The sequence below is a fragment of the Saccopteryx bilineata genome, chromosome X, assembly GCF_036850765.1.
Source record: "Saccopteryx bilineata isolate mSacBil1 chromosome X, mSacBil1_pri_phased_curated, whole genome shotgun sequence".
Taxonomy (NCBI): domain Eukaryota; kingdom Metazoa; phylum Chordata; class Mammalia; order Chiroptera; family Emballonuridae; genus Saccopteryx; species Saccopteryx bilineata.
Genome location: NC_089502.1, coordinates 140,832,903 through 140,848,467, shown reverse-complemented (window position 1 = coordinate 140,848,467; position 15,565 = coordinate 140,832,903). Strand labels below are relative to the sequence as shown.

Sequence of the window (15,565 nt, the reverse complement as noted above, 5' to 3'; positions counted from 1 at the left end):
CCCAGCAATCCCTCTTCTGGGTATCTATTGGAAAATTTATTTTTAATTTTTAAATTTTTAATTAGAAATTAAATTTAATGGGGTAACATTGATCAATAAGAGCATACAGGTTTTAGATGAACATCTCCAGATTGCATTGTGTGCCCATCACCCAAAGTCAACTCATTTTTCGTCACCATATATTTGTCCCTCCTTTTCTTCTCCTCCCCTTGTAACCACTTCGATTTTATCTATGTCCAGGAGTCTCAGTTTTATATCTCACTTATGTGTGAAATCAAATAGTTCTTAGCTTTTTCTGATTTACCTATATCACTCAGTATAATGTTCTCCCTCGTCTGATTATTCATCTGAAAAATTTGAAAACACTTATTTGTAAAGATGCATATGGTAGGTAGAACAAAAGTAGCTCTATTTTGTCCCTCCTAACTCCCATTTTTGATAGGACTTTGCAGATCACAGTGACCACAATCTAATCCAAAAGGAATGAACATGGTTGAGAAACTCAATGGCTGTAAACACCACCCCAGTGTTCCTGGAACTGACTAAATACAGACTGACTCGCCTAAATTCCGAGGAGCAGATGAAGTTTTACCAGGTCCCTAGCAACACGCGAGTCAGTAGGAACTTTCAAACCCTATAAAACCCTGACTCCTTATCGGGGCTGATGCCTTTTTTGGCCTCAGCCCATCTGCAACCAGATGCACTAAAGTCCATTGTTTTACCTCCCTTGGCCTCCTGTGATTCCTCTCAATGAACCTAACAGCATATACCCCTATGTTCATCGCAGCATTATTCATAGTGTCCAAGACATGAAAGCAATCTAAGTGTCCTTCAACAGATGATTGGATAAAAATGTGGTGCATATATACAATGGAATACCACTCAGCCACAAGAAAAGATGAAATACTGCCATTTGCAACAACATGGATGGATCCTGAGAGTATCATGCTCAGTGAGATAAGTCAAATGGAAAAGGACAAGAACCTTATGATTTATTCATATGTGGGATATAAAATGAAAAGCAACAAATGAACAAACAAAAAAAACAAACTCATAAATACAGACAACAGAATGGTGGTTACCAGAGGGGAAGAGGGTTGGGGAGGATGAAGATGGTAAAGGGGATCAAATATAAGGTGATGGAAGGAGTTTAGGCATTGGGTGGTCAGCACACAATAGAGTATACAGATGTCATAAAGTTATACAACTAAAACTTATGTTAACCAATGTTACCCCAATAAATTTAATAAAAAACAAACGAAGAAAATCAGAAAACCAAATATAAGTATATATTACCTTATAGGATAAAAGGGGTTTTGCAGATGTTATTAAGGATCTGGAGATGGGGGATATTATCCTAGATTATCTGTGTGATCTCAATAGTATTATAAGGGTCCTTATAAAAGAGAACCAGGAGAGTCTGTGTCAGAGAAAGAGATTTGAGGATGGAAGCAAAGGTCAGAATGATCTGATGAAGAAACCATGAGCCAGGGACATGCATGGCCTCTAAAAGCAGGAAAGGCAAGGAACGCATTCTGCCCTAGAGCCTCCAAAAAGAAACAGCACTGCTGCGATCTTGCCATTAGCACAATGGGGCTGATTTTGGACCTCTGACCTCTAAAAGGGCAGATAGTAGATCTGTGTTCTAAGCCATCACGTTTGCAGTAATCTGTTACAGCAGCAATAAGGAACTGATGCGAGCATTGAGAGCCGATCCCGCACACGACCACGGAAAGGCAACAGATTCCCTTCCACATGCATACTAATAATCAGCTGCAGCTGTTCTTCTGGCAGTCACGTGTCTGAGAACCTGGAAGATGTCAGGTATGAAGAGACACACACATGCGGTGCATGATGATGGAAGAGGAAATATATCCTGTAAGGATTCCAGACTCACACTCAGTGTTGTTCTAAGTTGTACAATTTGTATGTGGGGAAAGGTAGCTTCTCAACATAGCTCAGTCAGTCCTTGGCCAAGGAACAATTTCATATTAATTTGTTAATTCACTGGAACAGCCTCAATAATTATTTGCTTTGGTTAGACTTCATCTTTTCTGATCACCATCACAATGTACATATAGAAATACTTTTTAATCTATATATAGAAAAAGTAATTTAAACATTATACAATATTAGGAGTACCTCTAAATTTTATAGAAAATAGAACACATACATTAGCTATTGTAATCTCTGTGTACTACTTAATACTTGCTAATTTGATTTAATTATACATATTTTATTATAGTTATGAGTGATAATAATATGCGTGAATTTGTTGTATCTTGAGTGAATGTTTCTACTTTAAATATTTACAAAATTATCTTTTGAGGGTGGCAGAGAAATGGCTAAAAGAAAATGAATCACAAGTATTTATTTTTCTTTTTTATTTAAAAAATCAAGTGAGAGGCAGGGAGGCAGAGAGACAGACACCTGCATGCGCCCCGACCAGCATCCACCTGGAAACCTCCATCTGGGGCCGATGTTCTGCCCATTTGGAAGCACTGCTCTGTTGCTTGGTAACTAAGCTATTTTAGCGCTTGAGGTGAGGCCATGGAGCCATCCTCAGCACCCAGGGCCAACTTGCTCATTCGAGCCATGGCTGTGGCAGAGGAAGAGCAAGAGAGAGAGAGAGAGAGAGAGAGAGAAGTGAGAGGGGGGAGGGGGGACGGGGAGGGGTAGAGAAGCAGATGAGTGCTTTTCCTGTGTGCCCTGACCAGGAATTAAACCCAGGACTTCCACACACCAGGCCGATGCTCTACCACTGAGCAACCAGCCAGGGCCACAAGTGTTTCAATATAAATATGAGTAAATTAAAAATAAAGTGATGGATTTTAAAGTTATCCAGTTTCCGATTGAATTTTGAGTAAATAAAAAAGTGGCTATAAAGAATATAATATGAATTTGTAATTGCTGCCTGACCTGTGGTGGCACAGTGGATAAAGTGTTGACCTGGACCTGGAGTGCTGAGGTCGCTGGTTGGAAATCCTAGGCTTGCCTGGTAAGGCACATATGGGAGTTGATGCTTCCCACTTCTCCCTCTTACTGCCCTCTCTTTCTCTCTCCCCCCTTCTCTCTCTCTCTTAAAATAAATAAATAAATAAAATTGTAATTGCTTTTTGAATGTAGGTTACTGTAAAACCATAGGAAATTTAAATATACAAACATTAGAAAAGAAGTACTATTAATATATCCACAAAGGGGTATATATGATACAGTGAAAACATGAGTTTTGCCACCATGAAATTATATGTATCTAAATTCCCTCAAGGACATAGGAAAGCACTTCATAATTTTTATGTTTATAAAGTCTGATTCATTTAAACATTTATTTAATACTGTGTTAATTGCTAGGACGTAGCAATAAATACAAAATGAATTCCTCTATGGAACTGACCTCCTCATAGAGGAGATAGAAAACAGTGGCCATACTAGACCAGAGTTTCATACTGCCCTCTAGAGTTGGATATGCATAGAAGACCATGACAATATAAAGAAAGGGGTGGGGGAAAATGGCCAAACAAGAGTCTTTGAACTGCATCTTAAAGACTTACAAGGAGATTATAGAAAATACAGAACCAGGAGATATTGAATATTTCTTAAGCTATTGAAGTGCATAGAAGTATGATATTTTATCTAGCTAGAGAATATGAAATCATCAGCCCTAGAAATCGTACCTTCCCTTCTTTGATCTTGGTTCCAATAATTTGTCGTCTTTGCTGAATGATCTCAATGAGAAGATCACATTCTTCCATTAATTTGGCTTCTTGACGTGAGGCATTGACCTACAGGATAGATAAAATGGGAAGCATTAATTTCGCCTTTGTTTTCAGTTAATGCTCTTTTTAATGTAGACTAGTATGTTTCTGGTAATCACTGAAAAGATATTTTAAATGTTGACTTTTCTTCCACTTATGCAGGGAAGGCAAATACAGGACTTAATGTTCACTCCCTATCTTGCATTCCTAGAAAAAATTATTATCCAACAATAGCAGTCTTTCTGCTAAACCAGATTTAGCCTCAGGATCTTTCTGAACACAATATGTACATGACTATTACCAATTAGATGGAAATTGACACTGGAAATATATTTGTAATGACTGCTTTTATATTTTGAGTGAAAGTGTGATTTTGGCTTGTTAAATATAGAAAAAAGTAAGTTTAAAAATGAATATTATTCATTTACAGAGGACAGATTACTATTAATGTCTTTTGGATAAATATTCCAAAAGCAAGTTAGCAAAGTCAAATCACATTCATTTAACTTTTCTCTTAAGCACAGACATCAACTTTGTATTTAATCACCATAAAAAATTTAAAAAACCCAGCATAGTTAAATATTTTCTTAATCTTATGACATAATTTAAAATTTTACTTCTGATATACTTCTGAAAGACCAAAGTTCTATAATGAAAATATGCCATTCTCCTGGAAAGAAAGATCATTATAAAATGGCTTGTATTTGAAGTTTTTAAGACTCATTGTATGCAAGGGAGGGTTAGAATTAGCTCATTCTTGGCAGCCAGGCTTGGGAAATACTCCCCACAAGCTATTTCCTCCATCTCATGACAATTCCGAAATGCTTATTCACAGAGACCCAGAAATCACAGCTGTGGGAAATGGAGAGAGCATGCATGAGTTTTATGATTCTAACACAGAGCAGGAGAATCTGCAGCACTACAAAGAATGACAATAGCATTGATTACTCTAGCATGTCTCAGGAAGGAGAACTGGCCCACTCATCAAGCCCTTTCGATTTGGGATACTTTATTTAACCGAAGTAATTTCATTCTGTGTAAATGAGATAAACTGGAAGTAGGGTCAGGAGTTCAGGATAAAAATCCATGGTGGCTTTTCAAAGGAATCGTGTCCTGTTTCCAGAGGCCAGGATTCCTTGACTTTTACTCGTGATCATTATAAACCCAGCAGAGAGACTACTCAAGGCATCTTCTTATTGAGAAGACGATGGTCACTGGTCACTTGCAGCAAACCACTAGATAATGTCCTATGTCAGACTGGTACACAGACATATTTGCTGAATTTTTAGTAACAAAAGAAAAAATTAATGCACTGATGGATAAATACAGAAAGTGAAACTCAGGCTAATGTTTCAAGGAAGTTAATCACTGGGCTCAATTTCCCTTTGTACTGTTATGTCATCATTTTTAGTTCTTGAGGCTTCCCAAATAAATTTACCTGTCTACAGTAACATTTAGTTGAAACCTCACTATTCTCAAGAAATTTCTTGTCTTTCTTTTTGACTTCAAATAATATTATAACTGAGCTGTGAAAAGGGCAGAATCATATTGAAACTAGGGGCACATCATGATAAAGAAAGTAAAATTTCTGGAAAGTAGTACCCTACACTTGAAAAGTATTTCCTAGACCTAGAATGAGCCCTGAGAACTAAGTTGCATTTGAGCATACAATCAAGGTAAATCTAATGGGATGCAAGCTCCATATGAGTAGGGACCTTTGGTTGCTATATTAAATGAGGCATCTATCCCAAGCTCCTGGTGCCAAACCTGGCACAGAATAGATACTCAAAAACTATCCCACTGTTAGGAATATACCCCAAGAACACCATAGCACTGTATGAAAAGAAGAAATGCACCCCCATGTTTATGGCAGCATTGTTCACAATAGCAAAGATCTGGAAACAGCCCAAATGTTCGTCAGAGGACGAGTGGATTAAAAAGGTTTGGTACATATATACTATGGAATACTACTCAGCCATAAGAAATGATGACATCGGATCATTTACAACAACATGGATGAACCTTGATAACATTATACTGAGTGAAATAAGTAAATCAGAAAAAACTAAGAACTATATGATTCCATACATAGGTGGGACATAAAAATGAGACTCAGAGACATGGACAAGAGTGTGGGGGTTATGTGGTGGGGGGAGGGGAAGGAGGGGTTTGGAGGAGGGGAGGGGCACAAAGAAAACCAGTTAGAAGGTGATGAAAGACAATTGGACTTTGGGTGATGGGAACGCAGCATAAGCAAATGGCAAAATAACCTAGAGCTGTTTTCTCTGAACATATGTACCCTGATTTATCAATGTCACCCCATTAAAATAAAAAAAACTATTTGTTGAATGAATGGATAGTGAAAATGAACTTCCAAGAAGAAACAAGGTAAAATTCAACGAAGCAAATAGCTATCATGAAATACTTACCGTATGCCCTCAATAGGCAGGTGTTAGATTTATTAGTTTTCTAGGACTGTGTAGACACAAAATTATGTCCTAGGGATTTTTTTTTTTTTTTTTTAGTGAGGGGGTGAGGAGGTTGACTTTCTTATACAGATTTATTGAAATATATTTCACATGTCATAAAATTCATCCATATATAAACTGTATAATTTTGGGGGTTTTAGCATATTCAGAATTGTACAATCATCATCACAATTTAATTTTAGAATGTTGTCAACATTCCCAAAGGAAATCCCACACCCATTTGCAGTAATGCCACAGTCGCACTACCCACCCCCTTCAGGCTTAGGGAACCACTACTCTACGTGCTGTCTTGTTATGGATTTGCCTGTTGTGGACATTTCATATAAATGGAATCAACAGTATGCGATTCTTTTTGTCTGGCATATTCACTCAGCATCATGTTTTCAAGATGCTACCACGTTGTAGCATGTGTCCGTACTTCATTCCTTTTTATGCCAAATAATATTCCATTTTAAGGCTGTACAACATTTTGTTTATTCATTCTTTAGTATATGGACCTTGGGGCTATTTCTATTTTTGGTTGCTATAAATACCATTGCTATGAACATTCATGTATAAGTTTTTGTGTGCACATATGTATTCATTCTTCTTGAGTATAGGAGTGGAATTACTGAGTCACATGTCAACTCTATGCTTACCTTTCTGAGGAACTGCCAGGCTGTTTTCCAAAGTGGCTGCATCATTTTACATTCCAACAAGAACTATATGAGGCTTCCAATTTCTCCACATCCTTGTCAACACTTGATATTGTCTTTTTAAAAAAAATCATACTAGTGGGTATGGAATGGTGTCTCATTGTGGTTTTGATTTGCATTTTCCTGATGGCTAATGATGTTGAACATCTTTTTATGTGCTTATTGGCCATCTGTATATCTAATTTGGAAATATGACTATTCAGATCCTTTGCTTGTTATGAAATTGGGTCATTTGTCTTCTAATTATTGAATTGTAGGATTTCCTTATATAGTTATCAAGTCCCTTATCAGATATGTGCTTTGCAAATTTTTTTCTCCCATTCTGTGGGCTGCCTTTTCATTTTCTTGTTGGTATCCTTTAAAGCAGCAAAGGTTTTGATTAAGTCTAATTTATCTGTTTTTCTATTGTCATTGTGCTTTTGGTGGCGCAGCTGAGAAATCTAATCCAAGGTCATGAAGCTTTACACCTGTTCTCTGAAAGTTTATCCCTTATTTTTAGATCTATGAGCCATTTTGAAGCTATGTTTTGGATGTGATGTGAAGTAGGGGTTCAACTTTATTTTTTCACTTATGAATATCCAGGGGTCTAAGTACTATTTATTAAAAAGACTGTTCTTTCTTCTATTGAAGTGTCTTAGCACTTCTGTCAAATAACAATTGATCATATTATGAGATCCTCAGGTTTTGACGTTGTCGCTAATACATTCTGTGTTTAAAGATATTCTGGTTTTGCCTGACCAGGTGGTGGTACAGTGAGTAGAGTGTTGGCCTGGGATGCTGAGGACCCAGATTCAAAACCCTGAGGTCACTAGCTTGAGCGAGGGCTCATCAGGCTTGAGTGCGGGCTCACCAGATCAGCACATGGTCACCAGCTTGAGTGTGGGATCACAGACATAACCCCATGGTCACTGGATTGAGTCCAAGGTCACTGGCTTGAAGCCCAAGGTCGCTGGTTTGAAACCCAAGGTTGCGGCTTGAACAAGGGGTCACTGGCTCAGCTGAAGTATCCAGGTCAAAGCACGTATGAGAAGCAATCAATGAAGAACTAAGGTGCTGCAGCTATGAGTTGATACTTCTCATCTCTTTCCCTTCCTGTCTCTCTGTCCCTGTCTGTCCCTCTCTATAAAACAAAAAGTCTCCTGGTTTTGACTAAACCTGACGAGGCCCCACTAGTAATCCTAGAGTAGGTGCCATGAAATGTGCAGTGTACTTGCTCTACTCATATGATGATATTAGGAAAGGAGAATCTCCATCTCTTAAGTTTCCTATTCTGTCACATGAGGTGAATACTATGTGCTCTTTCAGCTCTGTGGGATCACTGTGGTAAATACGTGAAATAATATGAGAGAATAACAAACATAAGGAAACCATGGACAAATCTGAGGTGGTATTGTCTGCATTGAGAAGTAGTTTTATTGACAGACTAAGGTTTGGTTTGTGATCCATTTCACTCTTGGATCACTGGGATTTGGGTTACTCTATGGAAGAAAACTGTCCCGGTTGCCATCGTAACTAGGTTCAATTTAATCCAGATTCTGCCTATTCAATATTTACAATGGATAGGTTTATTTTACAAAAAAAAAAATGGACTAAGATCTACTTTGTTGAGCCAAATATGTTTTGAGAAGGCTCACAGCACAACCACCATTGCCCCAAATTATAAATTCCCAGAAATTTAGAAACATGATCTGTTAATTTTAAGCCAACTATTTTCCTTAGATCTTTCAAAGAATATGGAGCTGACTCTCCTTTGAAATCAGAAAAGTGGAATCACTTTTTCTACTTTGATGAAGCTTCCAGATTTTGTAACTCTAGCATTCTTATATTCTAAAAGGTACAATAAAATAAATTGAATGCTATCCTATATTTCTAAAATTCTTCTACTACAAAGGAGTTTTCCACAGTTTTGCTGTTTCATATGTCACTTTAAAAAAGTTAATGATTTCATTGGACTTCTTTTCTTAAAGGGGCTATTAACTCCAATGTGGCAGCGTTTATCGGTTACTTATACCGTGTTCAGGTGTCTCTAGTTCCCAGGTTTGGTTTGGCAGCGGGCAGCCCCTGCTTATGATTTTAGCTTTCATTCCTGATTCATATCGTTGGATTCAGAAATAACTAAGGCTGATTGAAGTGCACTGAGTAGGCAATCTGAGGACGCAGGAAATAGCCCTGGAAAACCTCCTTTCATAGACCTATACTTCCACCATTGTCAAGTCTCCTCAGTCGCTAACTTAAAGAAAAGAGCGAAGGTGATTAGGAATGATGCTCAGTGGCAGGTGACTACTGAATGCTACCTCTGGACAACCGTGGACATGGAATCCTTATCCTTTGAGCCCTTGACATCATTGGACAAAATGGAGCTTACAGCTAAGCCCTTGCCCCATTGCAGGATCCTTAGTTCCTTTCTTTTTCATTTCTGTCACACTCAGTCACTTTCACTTCTTCCTGGGGAGGCCTCAGCCAGGACACAGCCTGCTTCTCCACAGCCAGAGGTGCGGCTTCCTTTCTTATCCAGAAATGTCTTGTTTTCTTTCCATCATTGTCTTCTAATCTTTAGTACTGACTTCATCTCTTTACAAACTACTCTAAATTAATTTCTTCTAAAGTTATATCCCATCTGAATTGCTTTTAGAATTTGTTTCTTCTTTCAGGAGTTATTATGAAAGGCCCTTACACCTTTCATGAGGCTGCAAGCACTATTGCTGACGTCATGCAAGCTGAAGCCACAGCTGCTATTACAAAGAACTTGTGGCTTTCACTTTGAAAGAGCTACAAACAACACTCAGAGTTCTTCATCTGTCCATGTGAATAATAGCAACTGGGTTCTCTAAGAGAGACATAGTTTCCATATAAGTGTAGAGGAACAGGCTGAAGAACTCATTAAATAAATATTTCAAATCATAGCATGTGCATAAAGAAAATTAAATTGGGTCACATACCCTGGTAATAAACATTGCTGAGTTTCTATCTGCCCACCAATAAAAAGGGTCCTTTTTATTGGTGGGCAGATAGAAACTCTCTGATAAGTCCGCTGGGGGAGGAAACAGAACCAGCAAAAAGATGTGGAAAGGGTGTTTGCAGGCACTTGTGCCTCTGTTTATTTTCTTTTTATTGAATTTATGGGGGTGACATTGGCTAATAAAATCATATAGGTGTCAGGTGTACAATCTTTATAATCCATCATCTACACCGTAAACTCACCACCAAAGCCACGTCTCCTTGTGCCACCATTTACCCCCTTTGGTCCTCTTCCACTGCCCCCGCCCCCTTCCCTCTAGCAATCACCACACTGTTTTCTGTGTCTGTTTTTGTTTGTTTGTTTAATCCCTTCACCTTTTTCACCCAAACTCCCCTCTGACAGCTGTCAGTCTGCTCCCTATCTATGAGCCTGTTTCTATTTTGTTTATTAGATTCCACATATAAGTGAAATTGTATGGTACAGGGGGTCCGCGGGTTATGACAATCTCGACATACAACGTTTTGAGTTTACAACGCTCACCCCATGTAAACGTAAAATAATTGAGACATTAGTGTTTCGGCTGAAGCCATTAGCATCGTACTATGGACTACGTGTGCGAACTAGCTTGGTTGCACGAGGTGGAAGAATACACAGTATTCTTTTCCTGTAGCGTAGTTGTGTTTTTATGTTCCGGATTATGATTTTACAACTATGTTAAAATAGGTAAGTGACTTAAGCTAAGGTGTGTTTTGATTGTCACCAAAATTCGGGTTATGTCACTGTCATAGGAACGGAACTATGTTGTAACCCAAGGACCCCTTGTATTTGTTTTTCTCTACCGGCTTATTTCACTTAGCATAATGTTCTCCAGGTCCATCCATGCTGTTGCAAGGGTAAGAATTCTTTATTTTTTAAGGCTGAGTAGTATTCAATTGTGTAAATGTAACTCTGCTTTTAACAGGCTATAACTCCTGACAAATTATATGCTCTATTCTTTGTATTCACAGATTCTGTGTTTGTGGATTTTCCAACATGCTAAAATTTAAAAATAATTTATAACCACCAATATGATACTTGTGGCCTTGCACATCCATTTGCAGATACGCTCAGGGCATGGAAAGATCTGAGTCACCTGGCCGGCACCCAGCTGAGGTCGCACAAGGATGCTTGGCCTTCTTGTTCCAGCTCTCATGTAAGTGCTGGATGGAGACGCAGGGCCCGGGCAGGGCAAGGGGCTCTGGATCTGGGGCTGGCAGGATGGGGCTTGAGTTCCAGCTCTACCATCTGTTAGTGAGGCAGCCTCGGGCAAGCCACTTAACACTTCAGAACCTCCCTTTCTCTTTTATAAAATAAAGGATACAGAATCTACCAGGATGACTTGCTTTTAGGATTTAGGATTATTAATCTATGTGAGGTGTGTGTGTGTGTATTTCCCCTAAAGGTAATGATTCAGTGTTAGCCAATTCAGTGTTCCTGACGATTTTATGGAACACAAGTACCATGAATGAGCATAGACAGTATTTATCTAGTGTGTCCACAACTGTTCTTAGTATTTTGCAGGCAAAAAGGGTAGAAGGGGGAGGAAAATTATGTAAGTAAGAAACAAGAACAGAGTCTCCTGTTAGCCAGTAGGGACTCATGTTTTACTAGCCTAGCCCTGAGATCTAATTCAGCACTGATGGCCACTCACCCTCATTAATGCTCATATCAGACACCAATAATCAGCTGCAGTCCCGTGTAAGTTGCTACTGGGGGCACAGTTTATCTGTCTTTTCTAGAAATGCAGTTACAGGTGTTCATTCCGCAGATGAATTAGTGATAACATAAGTGGGCTATTTGCTCCAGAGCAGTTGGTTGGCAATGCCCAGTAAAGAGCCACTGCTAAGTTTTCTGGTGAAACAGCATTACAGTGTTTCACAGGAGGGGTGAGGGAAGGCAGGCCATTTATTATTTTGTTCTTGTCATATATGTATAAACATCAAAGGGATTTAATTACATACACACACTAAAAACTGGACTATGTGTCTGTGAAATGTTCTTTTGCAGTCTGTAAACAGTTTTTAAGTATTTTGAAAAACTTGCTCTTTTCATTTGACTTTTATTCAACTGCAAAATGAGATGTTCAGTGCAGAGTATAAACATTGTTAGATTTCAGACATGTGTGGCCTTAAAAATCTTTGGAAATATTTTATGGAACTCTTAGAAGGAAGCATCAATGGGGGAAGATATCTGGCCACTTCTCGCAGCAAAATTGAGTTTATTAATATGCATTTTAGAAATCCTCATTAACTTCAGAATAAAACCTTTGATTGTGTTATATTATGATATAATAATTCCTCTCGTGAAAAGATACGTTGACTTGATAGATCACTTCCTAGTCATACACAGATGCAAACACTGAAGTGAGCTTAGACGAAGATAACCCTGATGTGTTGGAGAAAGGACATTTTATTTCAGGGTGTGGAGGAAGGAGGGGCACTGGAATTGCCCAATTCCAGATGCCATCATTCACTTGGAATTCCAGGAGAAGGGTGCCCTTCCACCTGTGCAACCCAGGAGAGCCCCATACCACACTGGCCCACCATTAGTGCACTCCGGAAATTATACAATCAAACCGTAACCCCTCTAGTGTAAGACCCAAACCTTTCTATCCTTGAAATCACTACCAACAATTGTGGGGGTTTAAAAGACAAATGTCTGTTTCACAAATTAGTCCTCCTGGCAAAAGCAATTCTGTACCATGATTCAAATTAAGGTGACTTTGAGAAAGGTTAAAACTCTTTTTTTATCTGCTGCTCTATTGCCGACGATATTGTTTAAAATTCAACAGCACTTTTCTCCATTAATAAGAATATGTAATTTTCAGTTTGCATATAAATATAAAGGCATGTTATTATATTTTAATAACACTCTTATTTCATATTGTTATGTTATAATGTCCATAACAATTCCATCACTCTAAAAAAGACAAACATTGGAGAGCTGAATTCTACTCTGCCCAGGGCTGGAGCAACTGAGACACAAATGGGCTGCAGATAAGCTAAACATTTGGCCAGGAAGATGAGGAACAGGGAGCCCTGTATTTAAGCAGGCTCTGTGCCTGCTGGGGACCGCTGACCAGGTGCAAAGAGAAACAGGAGGATCTGAAGGAGCTTTGGGTTTTATTGCCAAAGGCAGCTGTGATGAACATTCCAGAGCTTGGGGCAGGAGTTAGAGCTGCCAGAAGAACAGGGGAAAGGACTCTAATACTTGAGTTTGTATATAAAACTGAGCCAAACAGAATTGAGTAAGAGCAGGCTGTATTACTGTAATTCATCTAATATGTTTATATGTAATCTTCACCCTGAAACTCTCTCACACCAAAGTCAACTATTTGTGAACCTAACTCAAGTAGATGAAAGTGAGAAGAATGGCCAAGTTCCCAGGGCCCCTATCTTTGGAGGAGACACTGAAGTCCAGAACAAGGTTTTTTACTATTTAATATGTTAATTTCATATTGAAAAATTTTGACTAAAACTTTTAAAGCCCAAGAAAGGCTTTTTAGAAAAATAAAAAAGGAATCCCTTCCTAAAGTGCTTTTGGTCAGAAGTAGCAGAAGTGGGGCACAGAACAGCATGCGGGCTCCGCCTTTCTCAGAGTGACTTGCTGGGAAAGGCTCTGAGCCAGAGACGACTAGTTCTCCATATTGATTAACTATCCAGATGGGGCTTTGCTATATTTCTGGGATGAGAACAAAAGATACTTCCCAGGAACCTCATGATAAATGCTCTTTTCTTGAGATTCTAAGATTCTGAAGCTTGAGTGATGGATATAAGGAGCAAGTTGCTATTAAAAATGGCAACATACCGTGGTGAGCCAGGCAATAAACATCATCTTCTACACAACACACAATTATAACAATGCACTGAACGTCCAGCCAGAACACCACTGCTAATGCCTAAAACTCTGAAGCTTCACACAAGGAATTTTTCTCCCAAGAGTAGCACACACAACCTGCCCATCCAAGCTGTTGTTGATGTTGTTAATTTTTCAGTAAAGCGAAACTGTCAAACAAGGTAAAATCATTTCCAGTGAACAGGGCTAGAGAAGGCAGTAACTCGGAAGTCGGGGTCCTGGAGAAGTCTCCTTTACTTACTGTTGTAAGTTCTTGGGCACCTGCCCAGACTATCCATTTCTCACGTTCCTCATCTGCATAGCCAAAAAGATACCAACTGGGGCCATTTGCAATGGCTGGAGACATTTTCAGTTGTTACAACTAGGGGTGAAGCAGAGGTCGGGGGAAGGAGAAGGGTGTGCTCCTGGCATCCAGTTGGTAGAGACCAGAGATGCTGCTAATCTTCCAACAATGCTCAGGACAGCCCACCACACCAGGGAATGACCCAGCCAATATGACCTGAATGTCACAAGGGTTAAGGTAGAGAAAACTTGGGGTGGACTGAGTTGAGAACTAAATGAATTAGTACATGAAAAGCCATTGAAAATTGCTTGGCACGTAGTAATTACTCAATAAATGTTAACTAGCACTATTGCTAATAAACTGTTTATTTGGAATGTCCATATAGAATCAACACAGTAAGTTCTAGAACCAGTAAGCCTGTGTTGATTACCTAGAGATTTTCTAACATGAATCAAAACTTTTATCTGTTTACAGCTTTCACTAAAGCAATGGCTTGAGAAGGTATAGTATAACATCATGAGGACTAACTCCAAAATTTTGAGAGTTATTTTCAAATCCCAAATACAATCCTTAAAGGCTCCTTCTAGGTGCAGTGGGGGGAGGTGGAGAGGGAGGGTGGGAGGGAGAGACTGAGGAAAGTCTTCTAATGATATAGAATAGGAGTTGGGAAACTTTTCTATAAAGGGCTAGATATTAAACTTTGTGGACTATGTGGTCTGTTGTAATTGCTCAGTGCCACTGTTGTAGTAAGAAAGCAGCCATTGACATTATGTAATCAAATAGTGTATCTCTGTTCCAATAAAACTTTATTTACAAAAACAGGTGACAAGTCAGATTTGACTCTAGGGACACAGTTTACCAACCTCTAGCATAGAGGAAAAGACTATGGATTTTGCAGTCAAAAAGCTGCAGCTATGAAAAATGTGTTGAATTTCTTTGAGAATGTTTCCACATTTGCATATTTTCATGAAAATGTCTGTAAGCTACCTGGGCACATAGTAGGTGCTTGATAAATATTCATTTTCTTCTTCAAGGCATGAATAGTTGTAATTACTGCATTCATAGGATTTCAATTTGAAAATGAAGAGAAACCTGCACAATGTTTTTCCTTTCCCCATGATGTCCTGCCGACTTCTGTCAGTTATAATAAAGGCTGCTCTTCCCCATGCCTTTCTGAGTACACTCAACTGACTTCCATCTGACATTCTGGGCATTAATGCCACAGGCTTTTCTTTTTGAGTTTAATGGTAACTGTTCAAAGCAGTTCCAAAGAGCAGCAGCAGGATGGAAGGTGTTGCTCATAATTCATTCAAAAACAATAAACCCCTCCCTTCCTTTCTCATTAATTATACACTTTATAAAACAAATGCTTCACACCCTTCCGTTTGGGTTGGGCACACAGAAAAAAAAAATTTAACCTGTCATGGGCACTTGTTTCTATCAAGTCTTTTTTGTAGTTTCTGAACAGTGACACTTTCAAGTAATTTTTA

At 38.8% G+C, this 15,565-nt stretch overlaps 1 protein-coding gene across 6 annotated transcripts in view; it reads right to left on the bottom strand.

Moving 5' to 3' along the window:
* Positions 1–15,565, bottom strand: part of MID1 (midline 1) — a 346,779-nt gene that overhangs the window by 35,400 nt on the left and 295,814 nt on the right. For all 6 annotated transcript variants that reach the window (XM_066249082.1, XM_066249084.1, XM_066249081.1 and 3 more), the window contains exon 4: positions 3,675–3,782. In XM_066249082.1, the coding sequence (XP_066105179.1) occupies positions 3,675–3,782 (108 nt within the window). The remainder of the gene's footprint in view (positions 1–3,674; positions 3,783–15,565) is intronic.